Source organism: Carcharodon carcharias, chromosome 26, assembly GCF_017639515.1.
Source record: "Carcharodon carcharias isolate sCarCar2 chromosome 26, sCarCar2.pri, whole genome shotgun sequence".
In the NCBI taxonomy this organism is placed as follows: domain Eukaryota; kingdom Metazoa; phylum Chordata; class Chondrichthyes; order Lamniformes; family Lamnidae; genus Carcharodon; species Carcharodon carcharias.
The window spans coordinates 11,725,311-11,748,717 of record NC_054492.1 but is presented as its reverse complement, the minus strand read 5'-3'; the positions used below and the strand labels follow the sequence as shown (position 1 = coordinate 11,748,717).

The window sequence follows — 23,407 nt, the reverse complement described above, 5'->3', positions numbered from 1 at the left end:
AGTGCAGTTCAGAGTGACTTGGTGACTAAAGTTCACTGCAATCCTGCCCACGTCTACTTGGTTCATTTTCCTAAAATCTAGCTAGGTGAAGCTCAGTGTGGATAATTGAGGACATAAGCCTCCCATTTTAGCACTCTGCCTCACTACATGTTGCACCACATTATTGAAGTCATTGTTGTCTGTTGTTATGCAAGGAGTGTATTCTGTACATTCTGCACACAGGACTGGTGCTTTTCATGATGATGTCACACATGCTGCAGCAAACTCTCTTGCTTTTGGGAAAAGCAGTATCTGTGTCAGTGAATGCAGTGTGGGCATTCATATACAGAAAACAATATCCACAAGTGAGTTACAAGGTTTTAATTTAATCAGGCACTTCAGATGACACGAAAAGGTGTTTTTAAAAAAAAAAGGACGAACTGTTCAAAACATCAGTTCAACCCCTGAGATAATTTACAGCCTTGAATCATGTTTTATGTTATTTTGTATAGTAATATATATTGTGCTTTAAAATCTAAAACCCAAAATACAGTTTGTTAAATGTATTTGGTTTGCCCTGCACAGGAACTCCAGTTTCTCCAAATGCTGAAATGTTTCTCCGAATACTCGAATGGTATCCATGAATATCACCTTAAACATCATTTTCCACAGCTACCAGCTTAATAGCGAAGTCAGTTATTTCCTATATTACAACAAGAACTGCATTTCAAAAGTCATCACTGGTTGTATCATGTCTTTGGATGTCGGAGGTCACGAGTAGCTTGACATAAATGCTTAATTCTCTTATAAAATAAAACAATACGATCCTAGCTAATATTGTCTCTTGTCTTAGACAGCTCTTTGGGACTGAGCATGACTTTCTTCCACTCCAAGGTTGTGGGCCTTAAGTTACTTTTAAAAAGTCCAACGTGGATCCGCACACTGTGCCACAGATGGGTCAGGTAGTGTTTGATGAAGCGAGTGGGTGGGATGTTCAGGTTTTGACACACTCCTTCTGCTGTTTGCGATTGGTCTCCATCTGGGCCTGTCAGGGACATTCAGAATGGTTGGCACCCTCATGGATGCTTCTTCTCCAGTTTGGGGGGGTCTCGAGCAAGAGTTTCTTACATTTGGTGGGCTTGTTGAATTTTTTCAGGGAGGCTTTGAGGATGTCCCTGAAGTGTTTCTTCTGCCCTCCTGGTAACTGCTTGCCATGGTGAAGCTCAAAGTAGAGAGCTCATTTTGGGAGTCTTGTGTCAGGCATGCGGACGATATGGCCTGCCCAACGTCGTTGATTAACCATAACCAGTGCCTCGACACTGGGGATGTTGGCCTGAAAGTGTATACTCACAATAGAGCACCTATCCTGCCATAGAATTTACAGGGTTTTGCAGAGGCACCACTGGTGATATTTCTCCAGGGGTTTAAGGTGTCTGCTGTATGTTGTCCATGTCTCTGATGCATACAGCAGGGCAGGTAGCACTACAGCCCTGTAGACCACGAGCTTGATGCTGGGTTTGAGATCTTTGTCATCAAACACTGACTTCTTCAGAGGGCTGAAAGCTGCACTGGCACACTGGAGGTGATGTTGAGTATCATTGTCGATGCCTGCCTTTGCTGAGAGGAGGCTCCCAAGGTATGAGAAATGATTAACATTGTCCAATGGTTCGCCATGGATCTTAATAGTCAGGGGGCAGCATTGCACAGCAGGCTGGTAGAGGACCTTTGTCTTCCGGATGTTTAGCCTAAGACCCATTCTTTCTTTCGCCTCCATGAATGCATCAATGATAGTTTGAAACTTGCCTCTGAGTGTGCATATACGCAAGTGTCATCAGTGTGCTGCAGCATGATGACAGAGGCTGGGGCGATCTCGGTTCTGGCATGGAGGCGTCATGGGTTGAATAGTTTCCTGCAGAGTATCTCCACTCTGGCGGGGAGCTTCATGGAGATGGGGTGGAGTGTTGTGGTGAGAAAGATGGAAAAGAGCATTAATGTGATGACACAGCCTTGCTTGATCCCCAGATTTGCACTTGTGTTGGGTCCGTGGCAGATCCATTGGTAAGGATCATGGCTTGCATGTCATTATGCAGCAGCCACAGGAAGGTGATGAATTTCAGCGAGTAGAAAAATTTTTGAGGAGGATGCTTCACTCTCTCCTGGTTGATAGAGTCAAAGGCATTTGCGAGGTCAAAGATGGTCATGAAAAGTGGTTGCGGCTGCTCTCTGCATTTTTCTTGGACTTGTCTTTCGGTGAAGATCACGTCCACCCCGGATGAACGGAATCCTCATTGTATCTTCAGTAGATGCTCTTCAGCCACGGGGAGAAGGCAATTGAGAAGGACTCTTGCAAACGACCATCCCTGTGGCAGAAGCAGCGATACCCTTCTGTAGTTACCGTGGCCAGTCCTGTCTCCTTTTTTGAAGATGGTCGCAATTACGGTTTCTTAGAGATCCCCTGACATGCTCTCCTCCTTCCAGATGAGGGAGATGAGGCCGTGTATTCATATCAAGAGTACTTCTCTGCTGTAATTTAGCATTTTGACGGGAATTGCACCTGTGCCGGCTGCCTTGTTCATTCTTAGCTGTCGAATAGCCTTTTTAACCTCATGTCGGCTGGAATTGTGCCAAGATGGTGGTGGGATGTGGTCGAGGGCACTCGTGTTGAGGACTGAGTCACAGTTGAGGAGATCCTCAAAGTGCTTCTTCCAACGAGCGTTGATTGCATCTGTGTCCTTGATGGGCACCACTCCATTTTTAGCTCTCAGTGGGGTAGGTCTTTGAGTGCTTGGGTGTATTGATGAATCCACGTATGTCCTGGCTGTCGGCAAGTTGCTCTATTTCCTGTGCTCTTTCCACCCACCATCTGTTCTTTAGGTCATGTGTTTTTTGTTGGACCTTGGCCTTCGTTTGTCTGTAAACCTGCTTCCTTTCCCTCGAATTTTGGTGGTGCTTCCAGTTCAGGGACGGTTTGCACTTGCAACTTAATAGCTGATATTTTGCTGGGTAAAAGACCACAAGATGCTGCGATTAATTGCCTAAGCAGTTCCTTGTCCCCCACTCGGCCTTTGCTGTGAGGTGTCTTCAGTTATATGGATAGATTGGAGAAGCTGTGTTCTTCTCCTTAGAGAAGATTGAAAGGAGATTTGATAGGATGTACAAGATGATGAGGGATGTAATCAGAATAGAGAGGAACTATCATTGGCAGAAATGATTGAGAACCAGAGGACACAGATATAACGTGATTTACAAAAGAATCAAAGACAGCATGAAGAAAACTTTATGTAGTAAATGGCTATGATCTGGAATGGAAAGAAATAATTGCCTTTTATGTAGTGCCTTTCGTGAAGGTCTCAAAGCATCTTACACCCAGGGAGGTACTTTTGAGCTGTAGTCGCTGTTGGAATATATTTGCACACAGCAGGCTCCCTGCTTTTTTATTTTAAGCGGTGTTAGTTGAGGAATAAATCTTGGCCTGGACATCACAGATAACTCTCCTGCTCTTTGAAATAGTGCTATGGGATCTTTCACATCTGCCTGAGAGGGCAGATGGGACCTCTGCTTAATATCTCATCAGAGACATAGCACACCTGACAGTGCAACATTCCTTCAGTACTGCACTTGAGTTTTAGCCTTCTCTTTTGTGTTTAAGTCCTAGACTGGGACTATCTTCTGACTCAGGTGAGAATGCTACATGCTGAGTCACAGCTGGTGCACTGAATGCACTACCTGAAAGGATGGTGGAGGCAGAATCAATCATGGCTTTTAAAATGGAACTGGAGAAGCTCCTAAAGGGGGAAAATAAAAATTGCAGGGCTACAGGGAAAAGGCAGAGTGGGAACCAGCTAAATTGCTGTTGCAAAGAACCAGCTAGACTCAATAAGCCAAATGGCCTCCTCCTATTCCTGGGATGAAGGGCTTATCAGATTGGGGCTATGCCAATCGGAGTTTAGAAAGATTAGAGGTGATCTGATTGAAACCTATAAGAACCTATTAGCTGAGTGATTGGGCAAATGCATGGCAGATACAATATAATGTGGATAACTGTGAGGTTATCCACTTTGGTAGCAAAAACAGGAAGGCAGCCTATTATCTGAATGGCTATAAATTGAAAGAGGGGAATGTGCAACGAGACCTGGGTGTCCTCGTACACCAGTCGCTGAAGGTAAGCATGCAGGTTCAGCAAGCGGTAAAGAAGGCAAAATGGTATGTTGGCCTTCATAGCGAGAGGATTCGAGTACAGGAGCAAGGATGTCTTGCTGCAATTATACAGGGCCTTGGTGAGACCATACCTGGAATATTGTGTGCAGTTTTGGTCTCCTTATCTGAGGAAGGATGTTCTTGCTGTAGAGGGAGTGCAGCGAGGGTTTACCAGACTGATTCCTGGGATGGCGGGACTGACATATGAGGAAAGATTGAGTCGGTTAGGATTACATTCGTTGGAGTTCAGAAGAATGAGGGGGGGGATCTCATAGAAGCCTACAAAATTCTAACAGGACTAGACAGTGTAGATGCAGGAAGGATGTTCCTGATGGTGGGGGAGTCCAGAACCAGGGATCACAGTCTGAGGATATGGGGTGGACCATTTAGGACTGAGATGAGGAGAAATTTCTTCACCCAGAGAGTGGTGAGCCGGTGGAATTCACTACCACAGGAAGTAATTGGGGCCAAAATATTGTATGTTTTCAAGAAGGAGTTAGATATAGTTCTTGGGGCGAAAGGGATCAAAGGATATGGGGAGAAAGCGGGAGCAGGCTATTGAGTTGGATGATCAGCCATGATCATAATGAATGGTGGAGCAGGCTCGAAGGGCTGAATGACCTACCCCTGCTCCTATTTTCTATGTTTCTAACCTGAGGGGAATTAAGAGGGTAGATTCAAGAATAAGAGTTTTTAGACCTTTTAAGATGGAGACTAGGAGAATTTTTTTTAACTCTGGGTCATAAGTATGTGGAATTCTCTTTCTCAGGAAGTAGTGGAGGCTGGTTCATTGAATTTACTCAAGGCTGAGTTAGATAGAGTTTTGTTAGACAAGGAGTCAAGGGTTATTGGGGATTTTGCAGACAGGCAATTGGAGTTGAGACCACAATCAGATCAGCCATGATCTTATCGAATGGTGGAGCAGGCCATAGGGCCAAATGGTCAACTCCTGCTTCCAAGTCCTATGTTCTATGCTGTAGCACTTCTATGGTTCTATCTCCATGCAACATAGCTGATGAAATATTTTAGAAGAATGGCCCATGGCTTTTTTGTAGGAAAACACTATTTATGTAACAAGAATTAGATGATATGACCTATAAGAGATAACTGCTCCATCTTTTCAATAGAATAATACATCCTGCATTACACGCTGAAAGATGATCCTTGGAAATTCTATGGAGATCTGCAAATAATAAATCATTATACATAGAAGTGTGGCAAAAGCATATACTTACTGATTTAATAGAGGAAAAATGTATTGAAAATAATCAATGTGTATTCAGACTTTTATCATTTTCATATTACTCAGTAAGACATCGCAGTAAAATTGGGAAATTTGCATCAGTTTCAGTTTTCTAAATATACCTTTTAAGCTCAACTTTAATTCTTTTTTGGCATCCTGTCCATCAACAATTTTCCTGACTCCTTCCCAGCCCTGTGGCTGTGGTCTCTCCACAGGTCTCCCCTGCCCCCAGTGCTGTCCTTTGCTTTTCTTGCATGCAACCAATTTAGCACCTGCCCATTGTCTACCTGACTGTATATTGCTCCAGCCTTCTAAGCAGCTAGATCTCCACTCCACACTTCTCTGTCTAGCTCACTTGTTGACTGACCATGTTATGTTCCTGTTTGCTGAACTGGCTGCTTCATTTCTGGCTGAGTATAGGTTGCTTCTGTTGCCACCAGATCTCAGCTCTGTTTTTCCCAGCACTTGCTCCATCTCAACCACCAGCTGGCCTCTCCAAGAAACTGAGCCCCTACCATGGCTCTGCTGTGTTGTCTTTACTGGTTTATCACATTCCACCCAAAGTCATCCAGGGACCTGCTGGAATTGCAACTTGAAGCCAGAACTGTCAACCTAGAAAGGTGCAGATGTGAAACACTGTTCGTCATTATTTCTCATTACCAGCATTTGAATATCTTGTGGCCAATCTACTTTACACTCAGAATACTGATGCCTGTCCAGTATGCTAGTTCATTGAATGTGTATTATCCTTCCTCTTGCAAAACAAAAAGCCTGCTTTAAACAGCAGGCACCAAGATCAACCAGACAACAGAATTCAGGGATTCAAACATCTCACCTTTTAAGTCACCGTATTGGAGGTCATTGATGGGAAGCCATTGATGATATGAATCATGCGTAAACTGGTGGAAACACATTTCTGGTTTGTACAATTACCATCACGTACCTTATTTGTGCTATTGCATTTCATCAGGCGTAATGCAGTACGTGTGGCATACCATGTATTGTCTGGGTATGAGCAAGCTGAGTGGCCATCCACATGTATTTAACATGTATCCTCCTCCTCTTGTTACAGATATTGCCACTTCCCAAAAGCAGCAAGCCACTTCCTGAGTGACAAGTCTGACACCAACATTCAGCCTCATCAGAACTTTAAGCAGGCATCAGAACAGATTATCTGGCCATTATCTCATTGCTACTTGTGAGAGCTTGCTTTGCACAAATAGGTTGCCTCATTTCCAATAGTGGCTACACTTGAAAAGTACTTAATTGGCTGTAAAGCACTTTGGGTCACTTTGAGATCATGAAAGACATTGAATAAATGTAATTTTTTTTCCTGACACTGAATAAATTATATTCAGTTCCATTACGTTCGCCATTTTTACTGGGATATATAGGATCAAATTCCTTGATTCCATCTAGTTTTCTATCTTTAAAAAAAGAAAATTACATAACAGAAAATCTAATTGGCTTTCACTAATGGATTTTCTAAAAGAGAAATTTAGAAAAAAAAGTCATAGGTGCATTGTTTTGTTTATTGTAACTGAAATTTCTAATTACATTTCACCAAGTAGTCTATGAAGGTTAATCTTTAAAACGTACAGATATGATGCAGGTTATTGTGACCGTCAAAAAAAAGTTGACTTTTTCAGTAAAGCTAAAATCTAAATGGTAAATTATTTTATACAGTGCATACGTTAACATATACAAGGCTGTTGAATGAAATGATGTATAACTTGTAATATTTTGTTTGAAATTTTTTTTCTAATTTTCAAAGTGAGCAACCAGTTACTGCATGGCAAGTAGTGTGGAGTTAGATTAATGACACACAGACAACTCAATTGGTAGCTGGTCAACATTCATCAAAGTGACATTCTAAATGTTTAATATGTAATCCTCTCATAGCAGGAACCTTCAAACATTAAAGAAGTGGTATTCATCAACTGTTTTTTTTGTTAGTTGTATCACTTGTATTATCCTCCAATTTTCTTCCAGTTCAATTCAGTAATTTGCCATAACTCCAGGTACAAAGCACCCCCGCCCCCACCAAACCCCACCAGCTCAAATTGTCTTGCCTCACTATCTCTGATGCAACTTTCCATCCCACTAACCCGAAGGGCTGATTTCTCTCCAGTCTTTGCCGGTGTGCTATTGCGCTGCACCAATTCTGTTCCAATAAGGTCCGAGACCCAATATCGGGGTCCGTTGGAGCTCACTGTCCAGGTGCAGGGGTTATGCACATGTCTGAGTTTTTAGGCCAATCATATGTGTTATTTTCTGATAAGTAGTGTAGATTCTTACTTAAATCCTCACTGATCAAATCCTTCATTGTGGGATGCTGTCAAACTGTATGAAATGTGCTGGCTGTTGTTAGTCGCCTGGATGTAAATCCAGCAAATATGTCCAGCAGGTTGATGTGATGCATCTAGTGTGTGGGTGAAGAGAGTTGGTATGCTTTCTGCTTTTGTGTGCTGGTTTGTTTCATTTTCAGCCTGGTTGGCTAGCAGCAATTCAAAAAAGAAAGCCAAATATGTAAGTACACAGCCACTTCATTGGCAAGTCCTCAGCTGTGCCTCCTCGTGGTGATACACAGAAATTGGGTCCCTTGCAGCCCCAGGCCAAACCTCTGAGGAGGTTTGGCCCCCAGACAGCAGTGTGGAGGACACATGTGGATACACCAGCCACTCATGAACCAAACTCTCAGCTACAGTCGAATAACTCCACTACTGTGTGGATTGGGAAAGGTGAGAGTAAACTCTGAAAAAAACATCTGGATTGGAGCCCAAAGGGGGACTGATGTCTAAATAGGTCATCATTCCAAAAACTCCTGCAACCAAGCCAGTGCAAAACGTGGTACTTTACATTCCTTTGGACTCAATCAGGGAATTCAAAAGAGGGACCCTGAGGTTTGGGAAGCCCAAGGTCTCCATAAATTTTGTCCAGGCTTGCACCCTAGAGAGGACACTCCAATTTCACTGCAGAGCAATAACACACAACAGCAGTTACAAGTGATAAGCCCCACCAGTTGGCATAGGGAATGGGCTCTAAGGGCTGTCTCTGATGGGAGAGATCATCATGTCTCACTGGTCAGCCATAGCCCACCTCAAGTTGGACAGCCCCCAAGTAGTAAAGTTCTGACCTGCCATCATCCATCTGGTTCTGGAGCTTAGAGTCTCTGCTTAACAAGTGGACAGAATCCATCTCACAAGGTATGAAAAAAGGTAAAAAAAGATTACAACTCTTCAGTTGACAAGCTGGAAAGTCAAGGCTATGCACATGGGATTGTCAGATGACTTGGAGCTGGTTGATACCATGTGCAAGACAGTTGCGATCGATCGACGTGGAATTTGATAGGCTGTGAGCAATGATTCAGGAAAGGGGCAACGAGGGAGAAAGTGAGTGAGGGAGCAAGCGGAGCTGTGAGTAGCCGGATTGGACAGGAAAGCGGCAAGCTGGAGAGTTGGGCAGGGAAATGGTGAGAGAGTGTCTCGGGGAGCGAGAGAGGCTGCTTCAAAATGGCATGCATCAGGTTATGCATGCTTTGTCAGCCCCAGTGCGAAACGATGCTGATGTGCAAGTCCCAATACCAAGTGTACATATAGGCCCCATTATATCTGCAATGCTAAAGTGAAACCACACCTAATGAGGCAACTTAAAATGGAGACCAACCATGTATATTGTCTTCATTGGTTTCACCAAGGCATTTGACCATGTGAGCGGAGGCGGCCTATTTAAGCTGTTGGAGAAAATTAGCTTCCTGTTGAAGCTGCTCAATGCGATCATCTCTTTTTCTATGACAACAGAATGAGTAAGGTCAACTATTACAGTGCAAAATCTGAACACTTTGAGATCCGCAGGGTTGCATTCTGGTGACACTCTCTTGCAATTGCTTCTTCTTGCTGTCATATGCCTTCAGGTCATCTACAGAGGATGCCCACTTACACATCAGAACTGATGCAAAGCTGTTCAACCTTGCTCATCTGAAGCTCATGCCAATGGAGCGCCAAGTTCTCATTAGAATGTTGCTCTATGCTAATGATCCTTTCTCCAGAATTCCATACCAAAGAACACCTTCAGTGGCAAATGGACAGACTCTCTCACTTGTAAAGAATTTGATTTGACCATAAGTATCGGGAAGACAAATGTCATGGTTCAGGATGTTGCCATACTGCCAACTGCCCGCTGCCTTTGCAGCGTAAGTATATTTACATTAAACGTATAGCCATTTCAAATTAATATCCTATTGGGTTTCATGGTGGGTTATAAAACATGAGAATAAAAGTCAAGTGCTTCATTGTCTGTTGCAAGCATATCTAAATCATCAATGTAACTTCCTTTCTGCCAAATCCCCCTCCCCTGAAGGTGCTGACTCTGGCTTGTTTTAGTTTCACAACGCTGACAGCATTTCAGTATCCTGCCTAAATAGTCAGTCCTTATCTATCACCTTATTGTGGGCTTCAGCAATGGGATGTGTCACAGCCAAACCTTGTCCTGCTCACAGTTAACTTTTAGGAATAGAAACCGTGGCTTAGGCTCTGAGTTCAACTGCTGTCCTGGCACAGTTCAGCCAACTCTGGAACCAACTCTGTGTGGGCTTAATATTGCAGTGGATGATGCCTATTAGGACATTAGCAGCATCTACACCTGACGATGTGACTATTTTAATATAGACATACCAAGGAAGCAGTAATTGTAGATTTTTCATCCACCTTCATCATTGTTGCCTATTAGAATTATGCCTGATGTGACTTTCACTGTTACATCAGGGCCCAGCTGGGTTAAAGGTATAGTGGGAAGAATTCTTAACATTCAGGACTATAATTTACTTTTAATTACAAATCAATGTATAGCTTAATAGTGAAACTTAAAAGAATGTGCATTTATATCGTGTTTTTTAGGTGATCATGATATCCCCAATTGGTTTTGAGACAGTGAATTACTTTTGAAGTTGTGCTGCAGGCAAAGCAGGCTGTTTGTGCGCAGCAAGATCGTGATGAGATAAATGATCACTTATTGCAATTTGGTTTGTATTGGTTGACGGATAAGTGTTGTCCAAGACACCAGGAATCCCTGCTTCTTTCAGTTGTGTCAAGGAGCCTTTTGAACAGGCAGGTGGATCCTAGGTTTATTGTCTCCATTGAAGGGTGGTACATCCAACAATGCAGCAGTAAAGTGTTGGACTAGATTATCCACTTGAGTCCCTGGAATGGGAATTGAACCCACAACCTCTACCACTATTGAACCAATCTGATACTTCATATAGGAATATTCGTCCACATGATGTCTTTGTCAAAGTGTGGAGAATGAGCAAATGTGTAATGAGTGCCATTTTATGTTTTTGTTTCAGTTTGCTTTTGCTTCTAACCTTTGTGGGCACTTAACTGTCACGAATGTTGGCCTCTTTTCTCACTGCCACAGTTAAACAGCTGAGGTAGGGTGGATTATTAATGCAGAAGTTTGCATTATGAAGACATTTCATACATGTTACTCCTGTGCCAAATAATTTTTAATTTAACTGTAATTACTGTACCCTAAAGAGTCTGTTAGTTCCAACTGTGTAATGATGTGTGTAGTTTCTCAGGTCCAGATAATGTGTTGTGTTTCAGATTTTAATTTCAAATATTCGAGCCAGTGACACTAATGCTTGTCGCTCAGATACTATGAAAGGAATTTAACAAGACAGTAATCTTGTATCAGTGCAGCAATTGTGTAATGAGTTGTTTTCTGATACCGGGCCATTATATTTAACTGATTTACAACAGAAAATGTCACACACTCAGAGGGCTACATTTTATTCCTCTTACGCTGAAAAAATAGTGCTGGAAGCTCATTAAATAAATACACAAGCATTACAACTATCAGAAAACTGCATTATAACCATTAATATAATTTTGCTATAACTGTGCTGGCATTTTACTATTTCACCAGTAGTGGTGGTATGAAAATCATTTCAGTTAATTGTAACTCCCATTTTTAGCAATACTCAATTGTCTTGTATATGCTACAAAATCCTAACAAAGCAGATGATGCACTGTAACCCCAAGGCATTGTCACAAAACATTACAGCATATTTAATATTTGCAAGAGTTTCAGTGTTTCGCAATATTAAACATTCGAAATTCTCAATTGTATTGGGAGACTGGACAAAACACAATAGATAGCATATTCTCTGTAAACACGATGCAAATAATGAATGTAAGTATATTATTAAGCAGTTTTAATGAGATTGGGTAGGTGAATGATCTTCTGGTGAATCACTGGTTCATTTATAAATCTGCTTAGAGTTAAAGAAAGACTAGGCTTGAATTTACATAGCACTTTTCATTACCTTGGGTCACCCTAAAATGCTTTACAGCCAATTAAGTACTTTTGAAGTGTTGTCATTGTTGCATTATAGAAAGCAAGACAACTAAAATATGAACAGCAAGCTCCTGCACTCAACAATAAGATAAATGACAAGATAATCAGATTTAAGTTTTGAGAAATAAATAGTGACCAGGATAATGGGTGAACTCCCCTGCCCTTCTTTGAATAATGACATGGATTCTTTTGTGTCCATCTGAGAGGTCAGATGGGGCCTTGGTTTAACAGCTCATCTCAAAGCTGACCACTCTGGCTGTGCAACAATCTGAATGCTACAGTGGGGTGTCAGCTTAGATGCTATGCTCAAGTCTCTGGAGTGAGACTTGGGTGGAATTTTACGCTGGTGAGGTTTTAAGGTCCCGCTTATGGCTCACTGAATTTTACAGCCCCACCCCTGCTGTGACAGGGCCATAAAATTCTGCCCTGTGCTCATGATTTTCAGACTCGAGGTGTGAGTGCTATCTGGAGCAGCTACCCATTGACTGAAAAATATTAGGGGTGCCATAGATTGCTGTTTCCTCATAAGCATTTGTGATGACACAAGATAAATTTGCTTTAGAATGTCAATGTGAGACAGGAGAAAATAGATTGGGATCACAGGATGAGAAGATCAGCAATCCTATGCAAATCATCATACTGGCAATCAGGGATAGCTCTCTTTTTACCATCAAAAGGAGAGACAGTGCTCTGTAACTTTGGAGTCAAAAATGTCTGTTTAAAGAAAATTACAATTCATAACACCACAATCCTTTCATTTCAAGTCTCTTTGCTCTTCATGGAAATTATTAGAATGGGCTTCCATGGCTTTTATCGTATGTTTTAATCAATCTTATTTATGCTTAACATCAGTCTTGAGGTTCTTTCCCTTTCTTCCAGCTGGCTAATCATTATTATCATCTTGGGATGAAAGCCTGACTGCCTTCCAATCATCAGACTGGTCATACTGTGGCTGGTCGTTATGGATGATGTATAGTACCTTGTTGTAATGTGACTGCTGTTGCAGCTATTGTTGAACAAAGATTAGTGCTATGTCAGAGTAGGGATGATGTGCTTCTACTAGTTTCTACATCTTTCTGGGAAATTGCTACACACGTGTGGCATTTCACACTTGGCCTACCTCAGCTGATCAATCATTGTATTGATTTGAATTAGAAAGTCTTTATTGTCCTGTCTGCTGTCGAAGCTTATGATTCTTTTCACTTACTGACACACTACAGGAGCTTCATGTGTATGGTTTGGTCAGCACTTACTATTAAAACATGTTTATTCTTTCTGGTAATGGAACAAAATACTGGAATTTCTTGGGCCAGACAGCATCTATGGAGAGAGAAACAGAGTTAACATTTCAGGACTTTGACTTTTTTGCTTTGCGACTACAGTAACTTCTATAGGTATTAATCACATTACAATGCTCGCTGCCAGCAACTGGCTACTGCTATATTATTGCTTTACTATGCACTGTTTAAATCTCTGTAATTAAAGATGCTGAAAATTGATCAAATTTCCAGGTTTAGCTCAGTTATTTATTTTGCCTCAGAACATATGGGCCCTTAAATTCCTGCCTTTGCTAATGTCAGACATTTATAAGAAGTAATGTCATTTGTGGAGAAAGCAAGAGCAGACTTGATAATTGATAGTCTTCTAAAGATGGTTTAATGAATGATAGCAAACAGCGAGCAAAGAGATAAAAACAAAAAAACTGCGGATGCTGGAAATCCAAAACAAAAACAGAATTACCTGGAAAAACTCAGCAGGTCTGGCAGCATCGGCGGAGAAGAAAAGAGTTGACGTTTCGAGTCCTCATGACCCTTCGACAGAACTTGAGTTCGAGTCCAGGAAAGAGCTGAAATATAAGCTGGTTTAAGGTGTGTGTGTGGGGGGCGGAGAGATAGAGAGACAGAGAGGTGGAGGGGGTTGGTGTGGTTGTAGCGACAAACAAGCAGTGATAGAAGCAGATCATCAAAAGATGTCAACAACAATAGTACAATAGAACACATAGGTGTTAAAGTTAAAGTTGGTGATATTATCTCAACGAATGTGCTAATTAAGAATGGATGGTAGGGCACTCAAGGTATAGCTCTAGTGGGGTTTTTTATTTTATATAATGGAAATAGGTGGGAAAAGGAAAATCTTTATAATTTATTGGGAAAAAAAAAAGAAGGGGGAAACAGAAAGGGGGTGGGGATGGGGGAGGGGACTCACGACCTAAAGTTGTTGAATTCAATATTCAGTCCGGAAGGCTGTAAAGTCCCTAGTCGGAAGATGAGGTGTTGTTCCTCCAGTTTGCGTTGGGCTTCACTCCTACTTTGCTTTTTGGGGCCTTATTAACATTATTCATGAGGGACATGTGTACCATTCTGATGTCACTCAGAGAAATAAGTATTTCACACCAGGTGAAACCTGGTGTTACTTCACAATTGGCCTGTTTCATAAGCCGACTGTGATTGTAGCCATAGAGAAAGGTCTAGGAGCAACTCATATATCTATTCTAGTCAGTGAAGTACCTGATACACATCTTGGGTGCAGACAAGAAAAAAAGAGGAAAAAACATTGATTTAAAACATGTTGAATTATTATGTTATTCAACTTGGACACATTGGCCGGCAGTGTATATGAAAATTGATGCAAACATTTTGTAGCACCTTCCCAGAATAGACTTCCCTGAAAGTTTAGACTTTTTTTTGAATGATTTATTTTGCAACAGCAATAATATTTTCACATGAGATATTATGAGCCTTTAAATTCAAGAGAGGGAGACCTCATACCACTTATTTTTAAAGTATTTTGGGACAAGCTTTTTCTCTTAATTGCCTTAGTGCAATTGGCTGGCTATTGATTCAGCCCATTTGATTCGAAGCTATTTCTTCTGCATTATTCATCTGTTGGTTGTGTCTGGACCTGCTGAATCTCTGGTATAGTCAGATTTCAAAATAGTTTCTTAAGACATTGTACTATGGCATCAAAAAGTTGCATGCAATTTGCGCAGTTTCAGAGTCCAAGACCTTAATCCGTATAATTTTGCGTCATTTGCATTTTAATTGAAAGGGACAAAAAATACAGCTGGCATACTTATCTCCCCTGTAAAGTAATCCCTCATTTTCAGAAAAGATCATCTGAGCAGTAGACGCAAGTCTTGCACTGTACTGTTATATCAGTGAAAAATGTTTCTCGTATCCTAAAATAATAGTTGAAAATAATATACATCAAAATGGTTTGATCAAGTCGCTATGTGGAAAGTAAGACGTCAGAATATACATTTCACTTCAATACATTCTAAATGAGGCCAACCTTTAGGGGCCTGATCACGTGTGATGCATCATTGCTAAACTGGCCCATTTTCTCATGATTTTTCCCTATTTTTCACTACAACTGTCTACTTCAGATCTGGATTAATGCTGTCAAAGGAACACCATTACAAGTGCTTTGTGATTGATATTTATTTGTAATCATGAACATGTTTAATTTTGGAAAGATCAAATGTTTCAAAAATAAAGAAACGCACATCTTGTTAGCAATTCATGAATACCGAGCAAGTACAGGTTTCCTGCACATTAGTGAAATATAAATTTTCAGGCCCATTGCTCTTAAGAATACAAATTGAGCAGCAAGAGTTCTTTTTTCCCCAAAGGACTTGGTGTATGCCCATGCATGGAGTATCTTCTTGACATGACATGAGTGTCTTCTTCTGTTAATATGTCAAAGGGGCAGTGATGATGGGACAATAATCGAGTTATCCCAAATCAATCACACGACTGTGCCTAGGCAAACCAGAACTCCACGCCTGACTCCTTGAAAGTGTTTCCGATGCATCATTTGAGTGGCTGAATATTGGTGATGCTTTCAATGTTGGTGAACAGCCAAAAGCTACTGTTGAATATTAAAGTTGGGTCCTTATTGGAGCTTTTTAATATTTTTAAGTTTAAGTGCTCCACTTTGTATTAATTACAGAATCCACTTACAATGTTTGCCCAAAACAACATAACAGTAACTAGACTTTAAATATACTTTATTTGTTGCCAATTACTTTGGGACAACCTGAGGCTGTGAAAGGCACTATATAAATGCAAGTGTTTTTAGAAATAAAAAGATGGTACAACAGCAAGTTGTATTTGTATAGTACCTTTAACATATAAAAAAAATCATATGGTGCTTCACCTTAATGTAAGGGTTAACACTGAGCCACATGAGATATTAGGGAAGATAGTCATAGAGGTAGGTTTTAAAGAATATTTTAAAGAAGGAAAGAGAGGTTTTGGGAGGAAGTTCTGAAGAAGAACTGAAAGCACACTTATCCATGGTGGAACTCAAAAGGCCAGAATTAGAGGAGTGCGGATATCTTGGTGGGTTGTGGGACTATAGGAGAGCACAGTGCTGGGGAGTATGAAGCCATAGAGGGATTTGGATGAGAATTTTTAAATCAATGCGATACTTAATGGGGAGCTATAGATTAGCTCCTCCATATAGATTCTCCATTACAGGGGTAATGGAGAAAGGGAACTTGCTATGAATAAGGACACAGGCAACAGAATTTTGGATGACCCAAATTCTACCCTCTGAAAACTTGAGGAGGGTGACCAGGTGTGTGTTGAAACAGTCAAGTCTAGAAGAAACAAAGGCATGGGTTGAGGGTTTCAGCAACAGATGAAGTACTGCAAAGAAGCTAAACTGGTTTGAAACTTAGTTTAAAAAAAATGAAAGTTTCAATAGCATGAATATATGTAAAGGTTATTTAAGTACATTTTTGAGAATTATATCTTCAAGGATGGGTTGAGCTTAAAAAGATGGAAAATAACGATACTGTGGTTAGAAGTTAATTTTAAGAAAAACTGTTTACTGTTATTACTATCTGGGGGTGACGTGGGTCTCTGACTCGAAATCACCCCTTTTCTGTCGAGCAATCTAGGTTAAAGTCAAGGCCAACCTTTCTGCCAGGCATGTGTGACTTGAAATTATACGTGTGCTCCCTTTCATTTTCCTATTGGGGGCAATTCAATCAGCTCGAATTTCTAGAACTATTTAGCTGCAGAGATCAGGAAAAATTTACATTTCATCGTCGCCACTTTAAAATATTTGATGTGAATTAGAAATACTGCATTTTATATTTTCAGCTTTTGTTGGTGCTTCAGGAAATTGGAAAACCAGGCCATTAAGCCAAGAATTACTTAAAACAACAGTGATTAGGATTTCTGTTGAAATTCATCAGGATTGTTAATCAAGATGAATAGCATTTCCAGTTAAGCTGCAAAGGATATATGAACCAAACTATTCTATAAACGGCACAATGTATTGAATTAACAAAAAGTTGCATTTATATAGCAGCCTATTATGAAAAAAGACGCATGCTGCCAAAGCTTTTAACTTTGCACTCATCGGGACAGATTGTTAGGAGTACCAAATCTCAAAGGGAAAAGCTAGCTACTTCACACTGGTACTATATAGTAGCAACACGAGTGGTATTCCCCACTAACAGGGTGCTGCCGTCAAGCCAAAAATATATTCTGTCTACCACACACGAGTAATGTGGTGTACGAATTTCAGTGCTGGTGTGGTACAAGATATGTAGGCTGCACGTCCCAACGACTGGTGGATCATATCAAACAGCAAATCCCTTCAGCTGTTCACAACAGGCAAAGTACTGACTGTACCCAACCAGCCTGTATTTGCAAAAGTCTGAACATAGTGTCCCACATTAGATGTGATTCTGCAATTGGACAACACTCATTAAACAACCCTGATTGTGCTAAGAATTACACTGACCGCCAATTTAAGATTATCAGTCGGGCTCCCAGTATGGTTCACTTATGCGTGCTAGAAGCCGCATATGTTCACAAACAGGACCCCGTCCTTTGCAAACAGAAAGCATGTGTCCATGCATTGTGCCTTTTTCAACTAATCAAAGGCTTGTGGGACAGCCATTCCTTGGTTCAACCCCCATGGCAATGCCTTGACCAATCAGAGTCGATCTGCTGCTTTGAATTTAAATAAAAGCTTGGCAGCTAACGATTCCCTGGTGCATTCTTTATGGCAACCCTACCAACCAGAGTCCACCTGCCAACCAATCATCACCCACTTTTCATGCAGTATTAATTGTTGTTCCTTTTGAGATTTGGTATTCTTAGAAATCTGTCCTGATGAGTTCAAGACAAAACGCTTCGACAGCATGCCTCTCCTTTTCCAGCAATACTCAAGTTCTGTACTACAAAGTGACTATTAACCTATTACATCCTGAGGATGTTCCAAAGTGCATGTAGATTTAAAAGTCTTGCTACTAGCACGCAGCCTCGCACACTAAAAATATTATGGGGGAGATCTTCAACTTGCTGCTCAAGGTTAAAATTGGCATTGCAGATTAATCATTTGTTTTAGAACTTGCCCAACATTATTTCCAGTGATTTCATTGCATAAACATAGTTGACCACTACATCTCCATCATGGTTTACCTTCATGGCAACGCATTAAGATGGTTCCGTTCCCTTCCGTGCATTCTCCTCTCCATGGTCCCTGTTGTTTCACATGTACATCCTTCCCTTGACTAACATTATCCTGGAGGTCTGCTTTCATGGCACCTAACTTAATTACAGTTCACTGTCTAACTCTTGTCTGATATCAAATCAAAACTTTCTATATTGATGAGCTAGATATTACTACAGATCAGCAAAAGTGGAGCCGCTCTGTTCAGCTCCTGACAGAACCTTTACACCTTAGCCCGAATATCAGCCTTCTTTCCGGTTATTCACTGAATTCATCCTTGAAGCCCTTTGTAACTAAGAGTCAAGCTTCCACAATCAATACCCATTTACTTCCATCCCTGTGGTATCACCCATTTCCACCCCTATCATATGCTAATGCTTCTGATACCATCACCTTTGGCTTCTTTTCTATAGCCTTGACTTTAAGATTCCCCTTACTGGTCCTTCAAGCCCCATTCTGCACAAATCCCTTCATCTAGAACTCTTCCACCACCATCTGTCCTGTGCCAAGCCTCATTTGTGTATCACTCTTGTCACTGTCAATATCCACTGATTCTTTGTCCTTGTTTACAATTCCCTCCAGAGCCTTTTCTCACCCCAGCTGCGGCCTCACCTTCCAGTTCATTATTTATACTTTCCTACTAATGTTCTTCTCTCCCACCCCTCACTCCACCCATTATCAGCAGCAAAGCCTTAAATCCCTGTCTCCTGTACTCTGAAGCTTGGTTCCTAGCTGATCCACCTTACTACAAATGTTCCTTCCTTTAAAGCTGCCACAAATCCTAGCTCTCCTCCTCTTTGCTTCTCTCACATGGTGTTTAGTGTCCCACTTCCGAAACACCTCGAGGTTTTGTTTTGCTACATTAATCGTGATGTATAAGTGCAAGTTTTAGCAACTAAAAGCCCCAGAGTCTTTAGGGTATGTTCACAATACAATCATTGAGTGAGTAGGAAGTGTTTTTGTCTTGCACCAAAGCTGTAGCTGTAGTGTAAATTTGGTCTGAATCTTGAGTGGAGATCTAATTTGACATCAGGGCAAACAGGGGTTAGAGTTCTACTTTGAGAAGTTGAATTCATTGTACCTTAGGATTCCCAACTCTGGTTAAACATATTCTTTGGTTGTGTCAGCATCACAGACTAACACCCGTATTCTGCCAACATTTATGAATGTGGTTAACAAAGTGGTAGTGACCAGATAATCTGTGTTTGTTTTCTGTTGATTGATGCAAATAGTGTCATGAGATCTTTTCCAACCACCTGAACAGGTAGATGGGACTTCGGTGTAAGGTTTCTCCTGAAAGACAGCACCTCCAACAGTCCTGTGCTCCCTCAGTACTGCACTGGACTGTCAGTTTAATTTTTATGCTCTCAAGCCCTGGAGTGTGACTTGAACCTGGAACGTTGTGTTTCGGAGGCGAGAGCGCTACTAACTTGAGTCACAGCTGGCTCCTGACATTCCTGGAGGTTTCATCACATGACCTCCCTCATCCAAACATCTTGCTCCCACACTCCAGCCAGTCGTTGCCCAATACATTCATCCTCACAGTGCTCTGCCTTCCCATGACAATTGAGAAACAAACAGACTTTTTATTTTACCTCAACACTCGTTTTACCCCACCTCCAGTATTTTATTTTTGATAAGCAAAAGTGCTCAAAGAAAATAAGAGTAAAACAATTTGCTTTTTAATACCCAGGTGATTTTCCAGTCTGGTGACTCATAGTGGTTTCCTGGAGATTGATCATCAATTCTTGGAGACTCCAGGCCAACCCTAGAGGGCTGACAACGCTACTTCTCAAATATTAAATTGGTGGTTGCACCATAATACTCAGCTAGTTTTAGAGCCTTCCTGTGTTACTACAGAGCTACACAGTCTGTCTCTGTTCAACTAGGAACCAGATTTCAGTGGTTTGGTTACTGATATGAATAATTGTTGTGTCCTTCTCGACTCCAGTAACAATAGGTCAGCACTGTTACTTCAGCAGAGTTGTGCCTCTTGAATTTAATATTTTTGTAAAAATTGTTTTTCAAACCTCACTCAACCATACGATTATCTTTTTTTGGCAAGCACCGTCTCACAATTGACAAGAAACTCAGTTTAAACCTGTTCTAACCTGTTCCACAGTTTTAACTACAGTACCATTTGTGGCTTAAGCTGTCAGCTTGCTGGTTTACATAACATTATTGTAAGTCGATATATTTTGACAGTGTATGAAATTATTACACTGCATTGGGCTACCTACACTGGCTGTCTGAAATCTTATCTCTGGGACGCCACGCGCATGTATATTAAGTTGAAGTCTATTTTACCATTAATCTGTATATATCTCAAGATACTGATGTAAACAAGACCTTGCATTCTGATTTAATATTTATTCAGTAATGAGGAAATAGCTCTAAATAGTTTCCAAAAAGGTCACTGTGGACAAACCAGAGAAAAAATTTTTGTGCGAATGGTTATGAACTGTCTGATGTTCAAAAGCCAGATTTCCAGGGTGGGAGGGGGCCACAGATCAGCTAGCCCTCCAGTAGATTATAGCTAGATTTTATAATTATTTTAGCCCTGGCATTAATCCATTCATTTTAAGAATAGCCATGCTTTTCTGATTGGTGTCATGTGTTCTCATGATGGGCTACTTTTAGTTTGTATATTTAAGCTGCTCTAGCAAGCAATCAGTTTAAAATAAAAACTGATACTCATTTCCCCAAAAAACTCCCCCTCTCCTAAAGTGTGCCTATTTGGGCTAGTATGGATTTTAAAACTTTTTTTAGGTTGTCATTAATTTCTACACAAAAATCCATTTCTTAGACAGTGTTTGATGTATGCTTGCAGCCTGTTATTATCTACAAGATGCCATCTTTTGAATATCTTTTGATAGGCTATAAAATAGCTTGAGATTTTTTTTTCTAATACAGAACTCAGTCTCTTTCTTTGATGCACTTTATATTCATCCTCAGTGTTTTGCTCTGTCCTAATAGGATTCACTTTGCCAGATAGCATTCATGTTTAGTATATAAATAACAATCTTTCACATCCCCAAAGTATTAAATACAGTGGGACTTTCAATATTTGGGTAATGGAAATTAGCGGTTATTAAAGAGCCTCCAAATTTTAACTTTGCTGTGACACAGAAGAAACAGTGGCTGAAATTGCTGAATATTATGTAGTAATAACGGTGCATACATGTTGTACACCATATCATGGTGGCGAAATTTCAGGAAATTACGACGTAAGTGTCTTATGCCTGTCCAGAAGTTCCTGGGACTTACACACCATTCAAAAATGCTCGTCAAAAGGGTTCAACAACTATTTATAATAGCCCTACCCACTATTAAAATAAAGTGAGATCATTTTTGCTCAATTACCACCACTGTGAAGACCAGAAAGCATTGATGGGTTCACTATGTTTAGTGCAATCACAAAAGTCATAGTTCACTGTGCAAATTCAGAAGTAATTGTGTTGCTCTCATTAGGCATTTTTTCCTTAATACTTCAACTACACATAAACTATCTCCCGCAAACACACAAAATCCTGGAACTCCCTCCCTAACAGCACTGTGGGTGTACCTATACCACACGGACTGCAGTGCTTCAAGAAGGCGGCTCACCACCACCTTCTCAAGGGCAACTAGGGATGGACAATAAGTGCTGGCCTAGCCAGTGATGCCCACATCCCATGAATGAATGAATGAAAAAAACCACAGACATACGCACAGATTTTAGGGGAGTGATGGGGTTGGGGTACGTGGGAAGACATGTTTCCTGGCTCCTTCTTGCAAACTACCTCAAATATGACTTTTTAAAAATATGTAATTCAGATCATTAATTGTTTTTAATTATGACAATATTCACAATGTGGTCATTTACACTTTATTCCAATCCAAGTAACAAGTCAGAAATAGCGCTGGGATTACAGACTGTTTGAACAACTGACTACTAAAAAACCTCTTGTTTTCTAACTTCACTTCATTGGGCCGGGTGGGGGTGGAGGAGGAAGTCTCTATCCATCTAGACAGATGTAAAAACGATTCTTAAATGAATCATCTCTCTCTAATTTGAATATGTGCTGGTTTCTGCCCATCAGTTCGACCTTTGAACATTTATTTTAAGCTCTTCTGGACCTGATTCCATCTTTGGCCCTAGTCCTGCTGTTCCTGGTCCACTTGCTGTGTTCACAGTGGTATTCCATACGTTCTAATCATTTTCTCGAATTCTGGCATGAACAGTAGACTCAGCAGAAACGTGTTTATCAAAATGAAATGGCCTGCATCTTAGACGTTGCCCACACTTTCCCAGTATTAATTGATTCAGAGGAACCTTTTTTATATCCTGATATCATTAGTCCTGCCTCCCTCTATCCCCACCCACTGAACATAACTTATCTGCACAACACCCTGATTTTTTTTTTCCAATCTCACCAAATTTTGGAAGTATCTCTCCAAACTCCGTGTCTATTCAAATTCCAGAACTAGGCTTTAGCAGAGGCAAGCACAGTTTGTTTTGGCTTTCATCCTCCTTTTACCTGTCCCTCTTCTAATTGATCCCTTGTATCCAAGCTCACCAGCAGCCTGCTGGTCTTTGCTATAACTCCAGGACACTAGGTTTTCCTAACTAGTCTGACAAAATACCCTGGGCAGAACATCGAGCTCGGTGGGTGGGCGCGCGCCCGACCCGGACAAGCGTAAATTGATGCGCGATGAGGTCGGGTGAGTGGTCCCTGTCATCGCGTAGCCCCGCGATATTTCATTCGGCGGGTGTGTGCCGGAGTTGGCAGCGCGTCCGCAGACAATTAAAAGGCCTATTTAGGCAATTAAGAAGGTGGTTAAATTCAAATTTATGCTTCCCGTCCAACCTTATGGTTGGCGAGCAGGCGAAAATGGCAAGCGGCCTTTGCACTTTTTAAGAAACTTCATCCACGGGCTGGATGAGCATCCCTAAAGCAAATAAAGATACATTCTTTATGTTACATTTAAATTAAAAACATGTCCCTGCTCATGTGACAGAGTCATATGAGGGGACATGTTTGGTGACGTTTTTATTTTCTTCATTAGTTTTTTTTTAAACACGCTTGATCTCCCTGAGGCAGCTCCATACCTCAAGGTGATTGAAACGCTCTTGCAGGCGTACGCACGAAGATCGCGCCAGGCCCGCTCGCCTTC

General features: G+C 41.0%; 1 protein-coding gene across 5 annotated transcripts in view; it reads left to right on the top strand.

Annotated features, from left to right (window-relative positions):
* The window catches only part of sh3gl3a (SH3-domain GRB2-like 3a), a 125,947-nt gene that overhangs the window by 4,308 nt on the left and 98,232 nt on the right, over positions 1 to 23,407 (top strand). Inside the window, exon 1 of one of the 5 annotated variants that reach the window (XM_041174832.1) lies at positions 9,549 to 9,611. The exons of the other annotated variants lie outside the window; for them this stretch is intronic. Coding sequence (XP_041030766.1) covers positions 9,564 to 9,611 — 48 coding nt within the window. The 5' untranslated portion in view covers positions 9,549 to 9,563. Of the gene's footprint in view, positions 1 to 9,548; positions 9,612 to 23,407 lie in introns of those variants that run through there. 5 annotated transcript variants of the gene reach the window in all.